At 37.6% G+C, this 20,763-nt stretch overlaps 1 protein-coding gene across 1 annotated transcript in view; it reads left to right on the top strand.

Moving 5' to 3' along the window:
- Nucleotides 1-18,907, top strand: part of ICA1 (islet cell autoantigen 1, 69kDa) — a 59,766-nt gene extending 40,859 nt beyond the window's left edge. Inside the window, exons 8-14 of the mRNA XM_010019092.1 lie at nucleotides 1,710-1,804; nucleotides 3,784-3,833; nucleotides 7,977-8,039; nucleotides 8,162-8,203; nucleotides 12,082-12,357; nucleotides 16,900-16,995; nucleotides 18,786-18,907. Of these exons, the coding sequence (XP_010017394.1) occupies nucleotides 1,710-1,804; nucleotides 3,784-3,833; nucleotides 7,977-8,039; nucleotides 8,162-8,203; nucleotides 12,082-12,357; nucleotides 16,900-16,995; nucleotides 18,786-18,907 (744 nt within the window). The remainder of the gene's footprint in view (nucleotides 1-1,709; nucleotides 1,805-3,783; nucleotides 3,834-7,976; nucleotides 8,040-8,161; nucleotides 8,204-12,081; nucleotides 12,358-16,899; nucleotides 16,996-18,785) is intronic.
- Nucleotides 18,908-20,763: the final 1,856 nt, after the last annotated feature.

Below are 20,763 nucleotides of genomic sequence, written 5' to 3' on the forward strand. Positions count from 1 at the left end.
ATTTTAATGGTACAAGAAGTGGAGTCTAATCAATAGCCAGTACAAATTCAGTTAAAGAGTAACATACTTGTTTATAGGTGATCTAGCCTGAGGTGACTAGTGTTCATTATTCAGAATCCAAGAAGTACACTTACATGTGATTCTGGGTAGCACTGTTAGTGTCAAAAAAAAGTGGCAATCACAGAATAAGGTAAATTTCTTTAATGCCTCTGTTTACTATTGCTGCTTTTGTGATACCTTGTCTTTTGACACATGATATCTGCAGTGCTGAAGTAGCTTATGACAAATTAATCTTTAGTTCTAGATAGGAAAAATAACATACTGAGAGGAAAAAAATGCAACTGTAGTATACAACAGGTCCATTACTTTGGTTTCTAAAACACTGAAGTATATATTTCCTCATACAGCCTCATACAGCCAAGTACTGAGCTAAGCAGAAACTGGAATGCCCCTACTGGGGATTCATCTATCCTGGTTGACAGGGCAGTGCAAACAAGACCTGTGACATGCCTGGGCATGCTTTTATTGTAACAGATGGGCTGGGGACTCTATCTTTTATTTAATAGATGAGATGGATTTATCAGCCACAGTTTTTCCTTTGTTTTACTATTCCGATGAAACATACTACCATTTTGTTAAACCTCCTACATTTTTGTGTTCATTAAGTTCTGCACAAAAGGTGGCTTCTTTGTTTTAGCCTCAGCTTTTTGGGGAGAGGGGGGAGAAGGTCGGTGAGATGCACTACTGTGAATATCAGTGAGATAAACTCAATTACAAGTAGTCAGGACTATGCACATGAAACGTGGTTTTATTTTTCAGAAACTGAGTTAGACATTGGAAATAGGAACATGTTTTTACCTTCACAGCAAAACCATTTGATAAAGCCAAATATTCACATTGCTAACATCTGTGATTATTTAATTACTATCTTCAGTTATTTATTTTTTCATACAGCAGTACTAATTAACGTATAACAGGGACAACCAGTAGTGTATGTATCACTCCTGTAATCTCAGAGAGATGGTCTATAATGCTGTATGTGTCTGCTTGTTCACATGTCCAAATTCTGGTTATAAAAATGCTAACCAGGAAACTGCATATTGTGTAGCATGGTCTTTCAGATTGCAAAGGGACAGTAGGGTTTCCTAATACCACACCTGGCCTCTAAGTAATCATCCAAGATTTTAACCCTTGTTTTCAGATTCAGGATACAAATAGTACCTTCCCATTACACTGCTGTTGCCAAGGTTTTGTCTATAGTTGTGTCAGGAAAAAAGAGACTGAAGAAGTAAAGAAGCAGTATATGAGGAATAATTATATAAAGAATGCATTTTTCTTATCTTGGGAAAAAAAGGGGACAGAGGGGCAAAAAAGGAGGAAAAAAGAAATAGAGGCAACCCCCCATAATGGCAGAAACATGCTGTCTGTGCCTGCTTTGCACATGGTATAGATGGTTTTGCATAGAAATACTGGAAACAGAACATGAATTTAGAAGTATTCAAGCCTTACCTATTTATATAAAGGTGTTCATGTAACTCAATTTGAGTATCTTTTAACATCTTTTTATGTTGCTTGTTTGAGTCAGATACAGTTTTGATACAGCTCAAAACCATTATTACTAATGTGGGTTCTGTAGTTTGGTTTGGCTTTAAATGACACACATTCTATTTTGTTTTCTTCTCTTCATTTATATTATGGTTATGATCTAGAGTTTACAAGATCCTGTGAATAAACTAACAGAAAAAGCAGAAAAGGAGGACCTGCAGATTGAGAGCACTAAATCAGTACAAGATCAGCAGAGTCAGTAAGTTGCATGGCCTATAGATGAATAAGTATTTTTGTCTATAATCTGCTTTCTGGTTGCTAAGATCACCAAACAGTTATAAATGGAAATACAAACACAGCTAGTCTGATCACATTAGCTAATAGGAAGCTTAATACAAGAATTCCTGAAATGTTGTAATGTGTACATGAAAACTAATAAATTTTATGGTGAAATTAAGAGCTTTAAAAAGACCCATTAAACCTTTATATGTTTTTTCTTTCCTAGCCTTCTCTTTATTTTTCAGCTTTTGCTTCATTTTTTCTATAGTAAAAGAAATGATAAACAATTACACATGGGAGAAGAGATATGAGCATTGTATTTCTCCCTTCAGCAGCATCTCCTTTCACCTGGGAATAGGATATGGATTCCTGATTGCTTTGGGCAGCGATTAGTTTTTGTAATGTATACAGCATCAGTTAGTAATCCAATGAAGCAGTAGGTACTTAGGGTAAAGTACATCTAAGTGAGCTGATGCTATCGAGGTTTGAGTTACCTGTAGCTCTGAGGTGAGAGAGACTTAAGAATGGACTGCTACGGGGAGAGGAGAACAGGAGAATGAGATGTGATCCCTCCCCTATGGGACCATCAGGATTCAGTTGCGAGGAGATGCAACATTGATATAATCCTGCTGCCACCTGTTGTTTTGACTATCCTTGGTTAAATGAAGTACCCAGCAAAGGATCAGTTGTCAAAAAGCAGAGAACAGCTTGACTGATTAGTGGATTTTGCTCAGCTATTTATAATTGATTTTTAAAGAGTTCAGTTTTCCAGTCCTATTTGCTAGTTTAGATTCAAAATCACTGAGAAAACCAGTCTATAAATTGGTCAGATTTGGTGCTATTAAGATTAAAAAGGACTCGGCCAAGTAGTGTTTGGCAGGTGGTTGCCTCCACAGCACTTCCTTGAATCTGCTGCATCTCAAATGACAATAGTAAGTAAATTCATAAACTGTTTTCCTCAGTGTTGAATATAAAGGTCTAGAGTGAATTCATGATTTATGCAAGATGAGTGCATTGGCACCTACTAGCAAATGCATCAGATGACATGTCATGGTTGTAATTGTATTTACAGATTATCTTTTTCCTTGTCTGTCATAAAACTGAGGGGAAAAAAATAGGTCACCATTTTGCTGTCTAAAATAAACCATAAATAAACATCTAAGATTCTAGAAGAATTACATGAAACAAAGCTTTTAAAATCTGCAAACTTTCCATTGACAGTAAACATTCCATATACTCAAATTTGGCCTGACTCTAATTTTCCTCTGCTTTGCCACAAGTCTATCCTCAGGACCAGGGGAGGTGACTCCTCCTGCCCTGTTGTTAGAGGGTAGGAGGAATGTGCCTGCACAGGCCTCCTCACCACATCAGCCTTGTGTCTGCTTCCTTCCCTACTGGTTGAATAGCTTTACACAAAGTAACAGCAGTTAGAAAGCACATATTCTTTACTGAAGTACTTACCTGTGTATAAGAATTGCATGTAAACCACAGCTTTTTTTTCCTGTCAGGAGCTTTTTCATCAACACTGCTGTTCCATTTATTTAGAAATCGCTGCCATGGGACAAAACTCCCCTGAACGTTGACTTTTAATTAGGGATTTTTTTTTTGTTTGTTTAAACAGTTATATCACCTCCATGATAGTTACGAAAGACCAAATCTGGAAAAGGAGACTACACTGTACTTTCCATTACAGAGATTTAGTTAGATTAAAAATGAAAGGGTGGTAGGTTTTGATTGTTAGTCTTCAATCTAATTTTGGTTTTCAGCAGACTTCTGCCAACAAAACATTAAAAGTTAACAAGACCAGCATATATAGCAAATGCAAGAGTCCATCTGAATTACTGTTGGTTTGTTACTGGTATGATTCTTTAAGGATATGACCAAAAAGAGAAAAAAATATTATTATTCTATAGCCTTAGAATTATTTTCCCAATTTTTTCTTATTTTTTTCAAATCAAGGTTGATTTCATTAGATGACGAGAGCCATACCAAGGAATCAAACTATTCAGGTATTTTGTTTCTTTTTATCGTAACTTCATAAGTGCTGTAATACATGTTTTTTTCATTTTTGTTTTTTTCCTATATATTCAGCTTCACCCAGCAAATCCCTACAAATGCATGAAACTTAAGGCCAGGAAGATCCATTTAAACTAATTGCTTAAGTGTTTATATCGCGCTGCATTTCGTTCAGTTATTGTCAGATAGGTCAAATAGCTTGTCTTCCAAAGCATAATTCTGACATTGGGTATGTCTTCAAGGAAAGAACCTGCAGGTTAATCCCTGGCAGTGTTCAAGGTGAGGCTAGACAGGGCTTTGAGCAACCTGGTCTAGGGGGAAGTGTCCTTGCCCATGGCCGTGGGTTGGAACTAGATGGTCTTTTAAGGTCCCTTCCAAACCAAACCATTCTGTGATTATTAAGTGTCGAGATAATGAAAGTATGCCACACCTGACATCATAGATGACTCTGCTTTGACAAGGGACTTGGACAAGATGACCCTCAGAGATTCTTCCAGCCTAAATAATGCCATGGCTTCAATATATCTTTTTGTACTAAATTAAGGAGAATGAAGGACAATCATTTTAACATGTGGTATTTTATCCTCCATGAAGATAATTATAAAAGGTACTACATTAAAATCAAGACTCCTCTCAAATCTTCATTTTGATAGGCTAACTATATTGATACCTTGAAGACATCTTAACTACTCCTTTATTTATGAAGTTTATTTCTATTCCACTGTACAACATCCCTTTTAAAATCTGAAATACATAACTGGACATTTCTGATGTCGTGTTTCTAGAAGGTAAAATCACCTTCCCATTTCTAAATCCAAGAAGGTTATCTCATTTTTCTGCAACATCGAATTAGAAGCTCATATTTAAATTTGTTGTTTATCAAGACTCAGTTTCTTTTCATCACAGTTTTCGAAGACTCATTCTTCCTTTCTGCAGCATGGCTTATATTCCATATTCCTAGAGATATAGCTTATGACTTATCAGTGTTAAATTCTCCCAGCTTTGGCTACAGCAACTGCATGACTGGCCTGAGTGACCACCTCTAATAGTCTGTTAGTTGTTTGCACATTTTTTTTCAAGAGTGATTTTGTGTTTACTTCCAGATGGACTGCTAAAGCCATTGAATAGCAATGGATATAACATTAAACCTTGCAGATCTAAACTAGAAACACTTCTGCTTTGCAGTTCTTTCTCCTCATAACTGTTTTTTGACATCTGTTAGTTTTCATGTTCCTAATCCATTCAATATGTTCATTTTAGATATTATGCATTGCTAACCTTTTAGCTGGAAAGCTATTCAGTACAAAGACAAGTTGTTTCTAAACAAATATCTTTACCAAAGAAAGCTCATAGTTTTATCAAAGAATGAAATTAGTTGAGTTTTTTTTTTAACTTCCTCTGCTTTCCATAAAACCACCTTTTATTACAGGAGCATTTGTTATGCTTATATTCTTTTGCTGAATCCCATACTTGAATGGGATTCGGCTAATGTTTTGTCTAGGAGTAGTGGTGAACTACCAGCCCATAGTTACCTACAATTAATGAGTCATCCTGTTAATGACTGTTGTTGTTTGGGTGTTTTTGTAACAATGACAGAATATTAGGACTTTTCTAGAGTTTTGAAGTTTCACCCATTTTGCAGTTAATTAGATCAGTCAGCACAACCCCAGGCACAGCTACAGGCTGGGCGGAGAAGAGATTCAAAGCAGCCCTGTGGAGAAGGACTTGTGGGTGGTGGTTGATGAGAAGCTTGACATGAGCAGGCAGTGTGCACTTGCAGCTCAGAAAGCCAACCGTATCCTCGGCTGTATCAAAAGAAGCGTGACCAGCAGGTCAAAGGAGGTGATCCTGACCCTCTGCTCTCGTGAGACCTCACTTGGAGTATTGTGTCCAGTTCTGGTGTCCTCAACATAAAAAGGACATGGAGCTGCTGGAGCAAGTCCAGAGGAGGGCCACGAGGATGATAAGAGGACCGGAGCACCTCCCTTATGGAGAGAGGCTGAGAAAGTTGGGGCTGTTCAGCCTGGAGAAGAGAAGGCTGCGTGGAGACCTCATAGCAGCCTTCCAACATCTGAAGGGGGCCTACAAGGATGTTGGGAGGGACTCTTCATTAGGAACTGTAGTTGGTAGGACAAGGGGTAATGGCTTTAGACTTAAACAGGGGAAGTTTAGGTTAGATATCAGGAAGAAATTCTTCACAGTGAGGGTGGTGAGGCACTGGAATAGGTTGCCCAAGGAAGTTGTGAATGCTCCAGCCCTGGAGGTGTTCAAGGCCAGGTTGGACAGAGCCTTGGGCGACATAGTTTAGTGTGTGGTGTCCCTGCTCATGGCAGAGAGGTTGGAACTAGATGATCTTAAGGTCCTTTCCAACCCTAACTATTCTATGATTCTATGAAACATTTTAATGTTCTTAGATACAAAATCTGACATACATTTTCTTAGCAGATAATTTCTAGAATCTCAGTTACTTATGGGCTGTAAAATACTTCACAATCGTCCATAATATAAATACCTTGTTCTGTCTCTTTCTCCATCATCTCTAAAGGAGCTGAAGTATTTTGGAATACTTCTGCCTGCTCTGCTAAGTTTTTCCATCTCCCTTTACTAGTGGGTCTGTGCCATTTCTAAGATTTTTTTTTTCCCCCTTGAAGTACTCTGTATGTACTAAAGTACTACAGATGTAGTGCTTCTCACAGCGGAGCTGTGTTTCATCTTAGTTTTCCTCATCAACTACTTCTACTTTCAAGTGTTTATCATTTGCTCTGCATTTTCTCTTAATATACTATGGATGTTTTTAAGGTTAGCTCCACCATGTTTACCACTGAACTAAGGCAGGCTTTTAGTAACAGTTTTACTTCCTTCATTATGGAATTGTGGCTATTCATATCCCACATTTCGTGAACTTCTCTTTGATTTCCAACACACACACACACACACACACCTTGTCAGTGCAGGGTTGGGTTTTTCCTCTTTAGCTTTGTGCATTGTCCTTCTATGGAAACGTCATGTATTTTTGTCCATATGCCTCTCCTATTTATGTAAAGTGAAATCAAATGTAATCAGTCCTTAAATGACCATCTGATTCATTTCTGTCATTGTCCTAGCAAAGCCTTGTTAAAATAATATGCAACAGCAAGCTGTTCTGTTTCATTTAGTTCTGAACACACCTTGAAGTTTCTCTTGAAAGAGTTTGGCATTCAATTTTTATTACCCTATAGAGAATTTTATTTCTCCTTTCCAGCCTCAAGTTTGAGGCTTCCAGCAGATCTGCCATCCAGTTCTGGCAATACTGTAACCAACTCCTTCATTTGCCTTCAGAGCTACAGATTTAGCTGTCTAGAAGTTAGATTTCCTCAACAGTTAATGGGGAGAGAAAGACATGTTCAGCAGATAACTCATCCCTGCTGTTTTGCTACATATCTTAAATGGGATTACTCACCTGGGGGAGATGTGTTTCTCTTCACTGATAGATGGAATCTAGATGATTGTTTTGACTCCACGTCTAATTTAAGAGACTTGCTCAAAACTAAAGGTAGTTACAGTTGAGGCACGGTGGTATTTTTCACCTCTGATAGCCTATAACCCTTAGCTATACATTTTCTCTCCTCTTGGGAGGGAAATTAGCCCATTTATTTTCCTCCAGGAGAAAAGGTGCTGTTACTTATATACTGACCTGGGGCTTTGGGGAAAGATTCCTTTTCTCCATTCTCAGACTTGGCTTCAAGAGGAAGAACATAATTGCCAAGGAAGGCGATTTAGGGACTGATATGGTCTTGTCACTTTTGTGCTCTCTCCTGGCCTTTGTAAGTACAGGCTTCTAAAAGAAGAGTCTCTGCTTCCAGAGGACCTCAGAGACCTGTGTGATTCTTTTAGTCACCTCAGCTGGGTGCACTCAGCCTGGAGGTGGACTAGTGTGGCAGGTGGTGATTCAAAGGCAGTTCCCCCCAGGGTTATTATTCAGAAGTTTGCCTCACTTCTTAGAGATGCTTACATCTTGGGCCTTTCATCCATTGTTACCAGGTTCATTTTAAACATGAATTCCATTAGCCGTTCCATCTTGATCTTATAGTGACGTTGTTTATATGCATGGTATTGTGCCAAGTGCAATTTGACATGTTTATGGGTCTTGATTACAGCTGACGATGGCAAGGATGTCACATCTACGTTACAAGGAAATTGTAACCACAAGCAGAACTCAGGTGAAGAGCCTTAAGAAAACTACCTTTAGATGTATAAATACTGATTGTTGGTGTACTGCAGATCTTCCTTTATTGCTTTTCTTCTTTTTTTTTTCTTCTTTTTTTTTTCTTTTTTGATTTAGGTGCCATAGATGACTTACTAGACCTGCAACCTGAAGAAAATGGTATGAAACATTTGTGCATGTCTGTTTCATCTGCTTTCCCATTACAGACACCAAGTATAATTTTAATCTTAGGTCTTAATTGTTTTCATAATCCGAAAGGTCGAATGAAATTATTCAGCTGCAGTATTTAAACAGTTTTAAAGGAAACCCCATATACATGCAGAGGCACTATTCCTGATGTTATAATGTGAAGTAAACCTTACTGGGGATAAAATGCATTGTAATAGGTCATTAAAGGTTAGGTATATCAAAGCTAGAGTATATCAAATTTGCCCCACTTAAGTAGGTTCCACTGTAAACGTTACCCCTCCTATAGCATTTCACAAACTTTTCTTTTTGGTTCTTTAGTTGTTGTACCACAACCCTTGGCAATACACTAGTAACGACAAGATTTTATATCAGAAATGTACAAACTATTTTGGCCTCTTAGAACAATTTAAGAACTGGTAACTTCTTTCAGCCAGATAGTCAATTAAATCAGTCATGCTGTTCTCATACACAGATGAGGAAGCAGTTTTTCATTCCAGGCTCTACTGCTACCTTTACACTTTTGTTAGATCTGTGGCAGCTCAAGGGGATGTGCTGTTTGGTTGGGTGGGTTTTTTAAACAAAGGTTGCTGTTTTACCATATGTAACATATAAAGATCTGTCTAAAAGTTTTATATTAAGTTTTTGTATGCACTAGGAGTACTACCTATAATTTCTCTATTGCTTTTCACTCATATATCTCAAAAGAATGAATAAAAAACCTTCAACAACAATAAAAAAACCTGTGGCAACTAGAAGAGCAAGTAAAGAAGCAAAGAAAAAAATCCCTAAGTGCAGTTCAGTCAGTCAGACTGAGAGAGTAATTTGGGGTATTTAAAGCACTGCCTTCATGGTAGGTAAGGAAGAGAGCATTTGCAAACACCTCGAGTTTGAATTTGCCATGGACAGTCTCTTGCACTGTGGGGATGGGAAAATTACACATGTGGGGAATCACCCATGAAGGCAGAAAGAAGGAAAGTTCCTCAGCTGTCTGTTCAGAAGGAGCCCTAATCTGTGGATAGATAAGGTAGTGATGAATTCTTTTCTGTGGTTAATAAAAAAAGGTGAGTGCATGTCTGATAAAGGCCTTTTTCTTCTGGTTTTCCCCTTAGTCAGTTCCATTCCTTGTTGGACCTTCGTAATGGAGATACAGATAATGCATACAATCGTTGGTCATACAGGTTTAGCTTATGTCAGTAGGAAGGCTTTTTTTCTTTTTTTTTTTTTTTTTTTTTTTGGAGGCTTTTTTTTTTTTTTTTTTTTTTTTTTTTTTGTTAAGTCAAATACTTAATAAAACAGTTGAGGGGCAGCTATATCAGATAAGGATGGTTAATGTTACAGTATCAACCATTTACCCTAATTTTACACACTAGCTAGCTTTAGGCTAGTGAATATTGTATTATTTCAAGTGAAGCAGTACAGTTAGAGTTAGCTTTTTGTGTGTTTCAGAATGAACACTTTATCCTGTGTTTTTAATTATGTATCATTGTAAATATTTTTAGTTTCTCTTCCTTTTTTTTTTTTTTAATTTTTACCAACAAAATGAGGTGTGTTTGCACTGAGCATTGCTTGAAGCTTTTTCAAACAATTACAGAAATATAGTGACATTGCTTTTTCACTGTTTTATTGGGAATTTTGGGCTTTTTTTCATGGACATTTATAAGCTTAGGTCTGAATGATATGGACTTAGGTGAGAAAGCCCATATCATTCTAGTAAATACCAGAGTTACCACATGAATAAGATCTCAATAGGCAAGACTGTTTTCAAGATAACATTTATTGCAAACAAGAGTACAACTTTCCACTGCTTACTTGAGGTAGCCTGAGCATCCTCCCCTGCCCTGGGTGTGTTGTCCCTGCAGGAAGATTGGAAGGACAACTGCTGAGACAAGAAATGGTCACGCCTCTGATTTCTGGTGGTTGTGCACACTACAGCAAGACCTAACTGCTCATCACATGTAAAGCTATGTGTTGTACTTTCTCCCCCAGTAAAAATGGGACTACTACAATGGGATACCCATACGAAACAGAGTTTTGCACTGAGCTGTGTTGCTGCAAAGCTTTTGTTCTGTTATAGGTCATTTGTGGTTAGGTGCAGTGTTGGCAGCATGTCTTAGTAGATCTGTTACTGATGGTGCAGCCTTTGCATCTCCCACTGCAACCCTTCCAAGTTCATGAAGGGGCCTTCTGAAACCAGTTTTGAGATAGTGATGCCCTGTAGAGATCAGAGTTCTTAAGTGCCTTTGAATTAGCAAATGTGTTTCCCCTATGGAAGGCTTTACCCCTCTGCCTCACCTGCTGAATAACTTGAGGGAATTGTAGGTGCTTGGACAACGTTAACATTCTTTGCTGTTTGTCTGAAGATGGGAAAGCAGCCTGAAAATTCATGAGAACAAATTGTTTTCCATGGTATTTTAGTTCTAGTCTAGGGGGAACATCAGGAGAATTGACGTGTTTGTAATTTTTCCATTTCTAGTTTTTGAGCCCTGTCAGGGCATACAGAGATATATAAAAATGTGAGTTAGAATGGAGCTGAATCTCAGATCTGACTTTAGTAATGAATAAAATCCTTATATTATGTGTTGGTTTGTTTGTTTCTTGGTACGTAGGTGTGGATGCTGACTCATCTGCCTATTTTAAAACACAGTTTTGTGCTTTTTTTCACCTCTGACTCAACTTCAGCTATTTCATTATAAATTATTACAGCTATTAAAAGGGAACTTTCCCGAGAAGGCAGTTGCATTTAAATAAAATGGCCTGTTGCTACCACTTTGCTACTGTCAATCATTTACCTCAACCAGAAAGGGTTAAAGACATCTTTGCAAGTTGTGTGCAACTGGGAGACCTCAGCTGATCTATCTGAACTTTGGAGAACTGAAGTTGCTTCTGTGCCTTACCACAAGTTTGAAGCAAGCATAATTAAGCTAAGCTGGTCTGGCTGTCAGTAACATAACATTATCAACATTGTTAACTACCATTTTTGTCCTCTGTGTACTCCCACAGTGGAGCTCTAGGTGTTTCCAAGTACAATAATACTTGGGCTTCCTTGGTAGTTCTTTCACTTTCCAAATATTTTGTAAGATAGAGAAAAGAATTACAATCTTGGTTACATGTTTCATGTATTTTATATAACCATTTAACATTTCTAAAACAGAAAAAAATTGATTTTAAGGAGTAATGACTCAAGTGATCAAAGAGCTTCTTCAGCTGCAGTTCTGGTGCTAGGAAAACTAGCAAGGGGAATCAAAAGGAAAGTGACCCCAGTTATTTCTCAGCAGCCTAAGAGAGGAAAAATGAAGTTACTGCAACACAGAACAGTGTAGAAATCTGTGTAGAGTAGCACGTTCTTATGGGGAAATAGCAAATAACTTAAGCACTGGTCAGAAGGTCATAAAGGTGATCTTAAGTGTGTGCTTACAAAATTCCAGAATAACCCACAACTTTTATTTATTTTAAATTTATACCTTCTGGGGGTTGACAGCTTTAGATAATACTTCAGAAAGCAACATAAAAGTAGTCTTCTCCAGTGTTTTAAATATTAGACTATGTAATGATTTTGATGTTGTGTTCAGTAGATTTTTTTTTAAGCATACTTGTAATACTGGTTTTAATGAGAAATGAGTCTTAAAAACAGTGAGGTTATCTAGGATAATCGAGGAATTATTTGTTGCATAAGCTACGAGTCCAGATGTCCAAAATAATTAAGTCTAAAATAGAAAACAGCAAATATTCATGTAAAAATACTCCATCTCACTTAACATGAAAACGTAGATTGAATGTTTTTAAAAGACTACTTCTTTTCGTTGTTCATCTAAAAAATTATTTCTCTGGACTTTCTTCTTCTGAGATAGCTTCAAAGAATCAGTTTGTGAGGTCCTTGGAGTCAGAACCTGGTGATAACATGGTGTTACTGAATGAGATCCTCAACGCATCCTCCCCAGACGATGGGGAGTTCAGCAAAGAGTGGACAGCTGTTTTTGGACAGGTTGCACTTGCTGATCTCACCATGAACTCTTCAGCTGGAGATATGGAGAGCACTTCATCATCTGTGGCACCAACACCATCAGGCTACTTGCCCTCACAGCTGTTAGACCAAAACATGAATGACTTGCAGTCATCTTTACATGGTAAGAACTCATCTTGTTCTGTCAGTGTTTTGGTTTTAAGTTTTAAAGCATGGGTTTCTACTGTGCACAAGCTTATGTGACCGCTTATGTTGTGCCATAGCTACAGAAACCCACAAGTTAAAGTACCGTGTGGCATGGAGAAAAAAATGAGTAGCATATTTGTTTTTCTAGCTCTGCGTATTTAGTGTTTGTGAATGAAGTACCCAAAACCTGAAGTCAAAATTACTGTCTTGAATGTTTTCATTGAGTTTCTGAAATGTTTTGTAGGCCTTTGAGATTTATTTTTTTTCTGTAACAGAAAATCTGCTTGAGTGGGTTTTACTGTTTAGCTCACAACTGTTTTCTCTGTTATGGGGTCAAAGAACCAAAAATGATTACTGTATTTTGTTTAGGAATACTATTTTTAAACAATGTGGTGAAAATCAATTGAATTCATTTTCTGGGTTTTTTTGCTTTGGTGTTTTGTTTTGTTTTCCCCAGAGCATCCCGTACTGTTGCGTGCAGGGTTATGGGTGAGGATAGAATGGGTTGTCTCATCCTAGCAACCATACAGGTGGATTCCTCTTTTAGGCTGGTTATCCACTGATGCAACTGTCTTTTCTTCTATACAGTTCATTTTCTTGGGTTTTCCAAACTGCTGCTGGGAGGAGAGGAAAGAGGGAAACTAGGGCAGAGCTTTACTGCTGCTGCTTTGGCTTTGAGGAAGGGAGGGAGGAAAGCAGACTGGTGGTAACCAGCCAACAGCAACTACCTTCATCCTCCTCACAGTCCTGCTAGACTTTTCCTAGGGCTTTGCAGGCTGGAGGAGGACCTTGCCTTTTTGGGCTCTGACCCAAGTCATTTAAATCTCATTTGAGGAAGAGTGATGTAGGAAAGACTAGCACACTGATTCCATCCTGAAGACTACTTCTTGGAACCCATGCAACTGGTATAATGATGCTTGATGTAAAATGACCTGTAACATTTTGGCAAGAACAAAGAAAAGCAAATTTACCTTATAAATAAATCCATTCCAGTCAACCTGGAATCCCCAAACCTTTTTGAATAAGAAAAAGAATAAATCTGAATTGGAAGAATAAAATATGTTGATGTTTCCAAATGGATTTCCAGAGTTTTGGCAAAAGATTGTGGTAATTGATCTACTGGCATTTGAAAAGTCAGGGCTAATCAGTTGAATGATTGTATCTGATAATCAGTGTGTTCCCAGTTGACTCTGGTTGCCAAGTAAAATTCATTTTTTAAACTAACTTTCATAGGCTATTTTCCTTTTTAAGTTTTGTGTTTCTTATTTTCTAACAGAAGGTGAAATTCTGGCCATTTTATATCTTGTCAAATCTTTAAGATTAAACTGCATTTCACTTCACAGCATTTCTTTCATAATCTGATCTTATCAACAAATGTGGAAACAGACTTTATTTTTTATTTTTTTTAATCAAATACTAACCACAGTATAAACATACCTAAACATAAAAGTTGCAAATATTAGAATAAATGAATTAGGGATATTTTTACTGAGGACTTGTGATACATCTCTACACTTTTTTTTTTTTCTCCTAATTGGTAGGATTGCTTAATAATTATTCAGTGTGAGGTGCTACACTGGAGCCTCAATGTTGCATACTTCCTGTGTGAATTTGGCCTTAAGACCCTAAAGATTCTTAAAACTCACATGCTTAACTTTAAGCACATTAACTTTTCTATTAACTTCAGTGGGATTACTTACTTATTTTACGTTAAGCACCCTCATAAATCTTCGGGGCTTTTTTTCTCTCTGCCTCAGATCTTAATCTGTAAAACAAGCACAATGCTATGCAGGTTATAAACTGTTATGGTTAGGAATTCCCAGTTTGGATTTTTCTCTGGCTGTATTTATAGGCAGAATCTAGTACAATGAGACTTTGAATTGTATTGTAAGACTACCAGGTGCTGGTTTAAAATACGTATAAATGTGTGTGTGTGTGTGTGTGCGTGTGTGTATATAAGAAACAAAGCATGCTCCCAAGAAATCTTTTAGATTCTCGTCCAATTACAGCTTTGTAGTTTGGTTGTCTTTCCACTTTTTCAGCATTAGCTTTCTCTTTCATGATGTTTATGGCTTCATTTACTTACTCAGATTGTTAAGGGCTCCTCTTTATCTTCCCTACATGTGCGTATATTCTAGATGGTAAGAAAATGAGCAGCCCACCGTTTCCATTTCTAAATTTAATTGTGGTAACGTTTGTGAAGATGCTAGCTAAAAAGTAAGCTGTTTGGTTTCCTTGCTGTCTCAGCAATCATGATTTGTCTAGTCATGTAACAAAGCCACCCTGTAAACAGGCAAACCAGAACAGGCTTAGGGGCAACGCCTGTTTTCAAATTGATAGGCTGCAGTTGGTTTTGTTTGTTATCTGTAGCTCACTGTAAGTGGACACTAAAAACATAATTAATGAAAGTATTTAATAAAAATTCTGACAGTCTTTCCCAGTACTCTCATAGTTGGATAAGTTAAATATGAAAGCATCACATGTTTTCTGAAGCATTTTTGGTTGGATGATTTTGTTGCTGCCGTTAGGTTCTTTTTGTTTCTTTAAGCTACCTGTGTTTCAGTGAACAGAAAACTGGACCACAGCCTCTCTCCCAAGGGATAGCCATGCTACTAACCCACCCTTAGTCCAGGGACGCAAAAGGAGGGCTCCAAAGCAGTTAACTGGTCTGCAGTGTTTTGCTCTGTGGTCTGCAAGTCTCATCAGTGTAAACCAACATCTAAGAGGTCTGGGGGAGTCAACTCCTGATCTCACTGAAGTCACTGGGACTTGCACAGAAAGCTTCCAGGCAGCACTCCCATTCATTTCTATGAAATTAGGATTTGGTCCTATTCACTTAAGCCACTCAATTTATCCATTGCCATCCATTGCCATATTAAAACACTCTGTAGCAATGCATCTCCAAACACCCCAAAGCATTGCAATTTACCGTAGTTGTGTGTAATGTCCATTGTCATGCACCTCTTTTGTAACACAAGCAGAGAAAATGCCTGGAAAAGTATGTCATTCTGAAGTGTTAAGGCCATACTTTTCATTATTTATGATTCAAATTTGCTTATTTGAAAGATTAAACTGCAAAATCTCTTTTTCAGGGGGCACAGGCTAACTCATAAGCCTTTATCACCATTGCCTAGAACAAATATATGTGAGCACTTTGCATCAGATTTTGAAGAAGTTTTTTGTTTGGTTCCTTAGAGATAAAATTTCCTTCTTAATTCATGTGATTTTATGGAAACACTCTTCTTGCCCCTTTTTAATAACACAGCTTGGGCCTCAGACCTTTTATATTCAAGGTTAGGTCAGAGAATGATGAGAATAATCAGAGGAAGGATTTTTGTGACTTACATGGCTCTTACAGTAACTGTCAGTAAAGTACAGCAACTGGGTACCAGTATCTGACAGAGCTCTTAAAAGAGAAGGGGTGGGAAGGACAAAGACATTAGAAAAGGATGTGAAAGCATGAACTTGTAGAAAGAACAGACTGAATAAGGAAGTGCTAACTGTGTGCAGATGAGTATCCTGTTTGTGATACTGCAGAGTTAGATGTACTAGATGCCTGAGATAGATGGATGGATGAATGGATAATAACCAGGCCATACTTAAAGGAGATGTTACTGAAAGTACAAATATGACCTCCAGTCTTCTAAATGGGATAAAGCACGAGAATTTAAATATCTTAAGCCAGGGATAAAAATGCTCAGTTTTTTTCCTAATACGTTTCTGAACTAGGGGTATGCCACCCCTACTTCATTTCCCTAGTTCATCTGGCATCACTAACTATATTTATCATTACTCTCTTGTACCTATGGAATATGCATGTAAGAACAAAAAATTGTGAATACCCAGTTTTACTTTTTCCTGCATAGTTGCTCTTTTCCTGCTATATCCTTTCAGATGAAGAACAAAGAAACGCTCCATTAAAACCTAGTTTTAAGTTAACTCAAAGTAGTGCATCTTGAATTTAATTCTTCAAAGTGCTTTTCAATAATTTTTTTTTCCATAATTTATTATTTCAAAATTAACTAAAAAAATCTGGGGTCTCCAAATATTCTTTTTTTCTGGAATAGTTGGCGAAATTGAAGTCTTTGGAACTGTACAGAAAGGTGGAAAAAATCTTTAGTGTATGTGATATTTTCACCCAGATGTAAGTGATATTCTTCACCCTGTGGCTGTGCTTGACTTAACTGCTGTATTAGCCTTTCAGTGAACAAGTAGTAACTGTGATTAGATAAAAGAAACAAGAGAAAATATTTTTTTTAGCCAGGTTAAAGGTTTAAAAAGAGTACAGTTGCCTGAATCTGGAAGTGATGAAACTGATCCACAGATAATCTTCTCTTAAGGATGTTGCTTGTCTGAAGTATCTGGCTGCAGATTTCTTTTGTACAAGGAAAAATATGAATGGCCATAACCATAAATGTAATGTTTTTCTCTGTTGTGTGATGTGCGCATTGTGCTACCAGACAGCTAGAGTTAACAAAGTCATTTTTCATGATAATGCTGCTGTATTATTGAATTTTAGGATGGGCAGCTAACAGTGTGAGCCCACCGTCTATACCGCAACCAGCACAGAAACCAAACAGCCTGAATGTGAACACTAACAAGACGCCTTTGAAAGGTGATTCAGTCATGTCTTTTTTCAGTTACTTTGCTTTTCCTTTTTAGCTGTGACTCTTACATCTTTCCAGTTACTCCATCTTCCAGCTACTCTATCATAATAAAACCTCTATTTATAGTAGTTACATGTCAAGAATCTTGTGTTCACTAATGAATCGCTTTGTTTCAGCACTAATTATACGTATGTGTATTTCTTTGGTAGGCTTCAGTGCTGCTAGTATGTCAAGAGGGTACTTTACGTTACTATAGAATGAGGGGGTTGAAACTACAGTTTCTTCTACTACTTTAGACACACAGAATAGCATCTGCATACACTTTGTCTATGTGAAATAATGTTTTGAAGCTCTAGGAGGATATTGTGGCTAAAATACAGGCTACTGATAAGGCAGAAGAGCCCTAATTGCAAATTTTGTTGATAACATACATCATACCAGTAATCATCTGTTTGAAACTTAATTCACTTCATGCAGCTGAGCCAAGAGTGCATAGTCTTGCCATCTACTGAGACAAAGTCTGGCTGATTTTAACTAGGGTTTTCTGGATAAGTGAACCAAAAATATGTTAAATCCTTATTGCTGGTTTGTAGCCTATTCTGTGCATTCTCATTCGATCAGAGGCTATGTCAAAGATGTTCAGTTCAGAAGAAGAGTGGCTTGTCTTTCTTCCCCTGCCACCTGGGATCAAAAGACTGACATTTTTCAGCTCAGCAGAAAAAAAGAGGGTTAAGGTGTTACGGAAACTCTTTTGGAAATGAGTGTGATACAACAGCCATAGTGCTTCAACAGAAAAAAGGAACAGCCTTCAGCTGCTTTGAAATCTGTGTTTATGAAAGTGGCAGATACTCCAGCCTTGCAGAACCTAAGATGAATGTCATGCCAGGCAGAGCCTATTTTGCCCATAAATTCTTTGTGTCACAAGGAATGCTTTCATGCAACGTCATCTGTCTGAGTGGAAGAGCACAACTTATTTCACTAGCAGTATAATACTTATTTCAATATCAGTATAATTAAGCATAGGGTCACAAAAAACAGAGCAAGTGATGATGGACCTTCTTTATAGCAGCCAAAATTGTCACTGCTTTAACCTGAACATTTGCCCTGTTGGAATAAAAGAAGGTAGGAGACCGCTAGGAAATCTGCAAATCAGTATAGACACATAGGTGCAATAGTCCAGCTGCTGTTGGAACATGTTCCTGGTTCACTTTTTTAATGTAAATCAAAAAATACACTCTAGTACTAGAAGCTGTACTTGGGACTGGCTCTCAAACGTATCCCCTCTCTCTCCAGCCAATACCTTTCCATTAAACTTTGTTCCAGATGAGTGTGGTCATATACAGGGGGGACAGAAAGTTGCATGAACTGGATTTAGGTGAAGGAGTTTAGTCCTGTAATAGAGGTTGAAAGTAAAATTTGCCCTCACTTTCCTTTTACTTCATTGCAGGCATGCAGGTGCATTACACATAAATAAAATACCTTTCATGAAACAAAGCTAGACAGGGCGAGATTGTTTCTACTTTTAAATAAAGCATTCCTTTACTTACCATGGCAGGAGGCATACAAAATGCACAAGCAGACAGATGTAAAACATTTATTCTTACTAAAGTTCTATGTTCAGTTAAAGGTAGTGTTTTAAAATGCCATCACTCACTGCAGTTTTCTTCTCAGAAGTGCCCTTAGTAATAAATTAAACAAAAGCATGGCATTTGTTTGACCTCAGTCAAACATTCAGTCAGTTTTGTTTTAAAATAGCTGACAAGTCTGTACTTCTTGCTTGTTTTTTTTTTTTCTCCAGAACCTACAAAGAATCCTAAAGACTTGACTGCCTGGTTCAGTCTCTTTGCTGATCTTGACCCGTTATCCAATCCTGATGCTGTTGGGAAAACTGATAAGGAACATGAATTGCTTAATGCATGAGTCAGCTGCCTATGGTAACTCACATTCTTCCATTCATCAACACTATTTTTGAGTTTTAGAAAAAAAAAAAAACTAAATTAAAATTAGTATGCTGTTGTGAAACTATAACGTATGTGCCATGATAATAAAACTAAAGGGAATGAATCCCCTTTTATATAGGTACAGTTATTTGCTCTTGTTTTGTATAAAGAGTTCGCATTTATTTTCTACGTGGATTTACAAAAATGAGGTTAAGAATTAGGGCAGAATTCTTGCCAAATTAGATTATCTGCTGAAACACTGTCTTTGCCTGAGGTGATGCGGAGCTAACACTGGAGTGAAATACAAATTGCAAACCTATTTTTTTATAATGTTTCTTGAGTAAATAAAAACCAACATGTAACTGAGGAGGCTGCATGAGTCAAACATGTATCATGTATATAAAATATATATCACTGCTGTGTTAAAATGCCAACTAAATTTGTTTTGTTAGTACTTGCAGTGAAAAACCTGTTCCGGGGCAGTTATTGAAGAAATACAGTTGGGTCCATGCAGCCATGGAAATTGCGCCATTTCTGATTTAACTTATTAGACAAACTTCACTACATAAATAGAAGTCATGCCCAGCAGGCTTCTTTTCTGAGGTTTCTCTCCATTGCACCAACAGAATTTGCACCTGTTTGCAGCAGTTTCTGGCAACCGATGCTTTACCATGCCTTCAAAACATTCATATTTCTGTTGGGAGTATTTTTCATCCAGTTTCTTTCTGAAGCATGTGTTATTTTGAGCTTGCTGTGACATTAACTCTTTAATAAAATGATTTTGACAAAAAGGACTTTTTATTCCCACTGGAATGCTGGTGTGCTGTTGAATTGGTACGTAACAAGCATCCGAGGAGAAAACATATGACCAGTTTTTAGACACTACATAATAATTTACCCTGTTTCTGAATAGTAATCCATTAGGACAGTAAGAAGATTTGAACTCGTCTGGTGTCCCTTTGCCTCCCTACTCTCCTCTTACAGCAAAGGAAGGGAAAAAGGATGTGGCAGTAGTCACTTAAGAGCACATGTTGTGTGTGCTGTATTTTTGCAATTTATTATATTTGGCCTTTTTTAAATTCAGTTTATTTTCCTTTTATGTTGGGGAAGCTTTTCCCTACCAGTTCACTGTACACTCAGTAGTTAATCTTGCCTCATAGTCTGTTATGTAACTAAATACCTGCACTGGAAACCTGAAAATAACTATATAAACATAGAAGTTAACTGAATTGACCTGCTGCTTCTCAAATTCAGCACACTTAATTAATTGCCACACTAAACACCATTAAGGTGCACTTGACAGCCCCTATCTAAAATGCTACATACTGTGAGTGACTATGGGGGTTGGACTGACCAGAGTTCATCTGGCTGAACCTTCAGCATGTTCGAAAGACCTCTGTTCAAAACTGTACTTCAGGTTTTGCCAGAGAAGTTCTTTGGATGTTTAGCAGTATATTATTTTCACATGTAACAGTTGTCTTTCTGTGCAGCACCTGGCCCACCCATGTTCCCAGCACTGAGTCTGGTAACGAAGGCATAGAAGCTGATGTAGATGCCTGACTGTTTTTACAGATAAATCTTGATTCCTTCCACAGTAGTTCCTGCTGTTTGGTACTGACAGCCCCTTGCTCAATAAGCTGTCTTTTGTGAGATGCATAACTTTCTTGAGCGTTGTGGAGATAGATAGCCTGAACTCTTGACTTTGTGCTGCAGCCTCTGGCAGTAAATAAGACATCTACAAAGCGGATTAACTGGGAAATACCTAAGGTTTATACCGGGGTGCACTTATGCTTAAAATGCTAGTTTGCACTCATAACATGCGATGTTTCCCAAAAT

Source organism: Nestor notabilis, unplaced genomic scaffold (assembly GCF_000696875.1).
Source record: "Nestor notabilis isolate BGI_N333 unplaced genomic scaffold, ASM69687v1 scaffold15767, whole genome shotgun sequence".
Lineage (NCBI taxonomy): Eukaryota > Metazoa > Chordata > Aves > Psittaciformes > Psittacidae > Nestor > Nestor notabilis.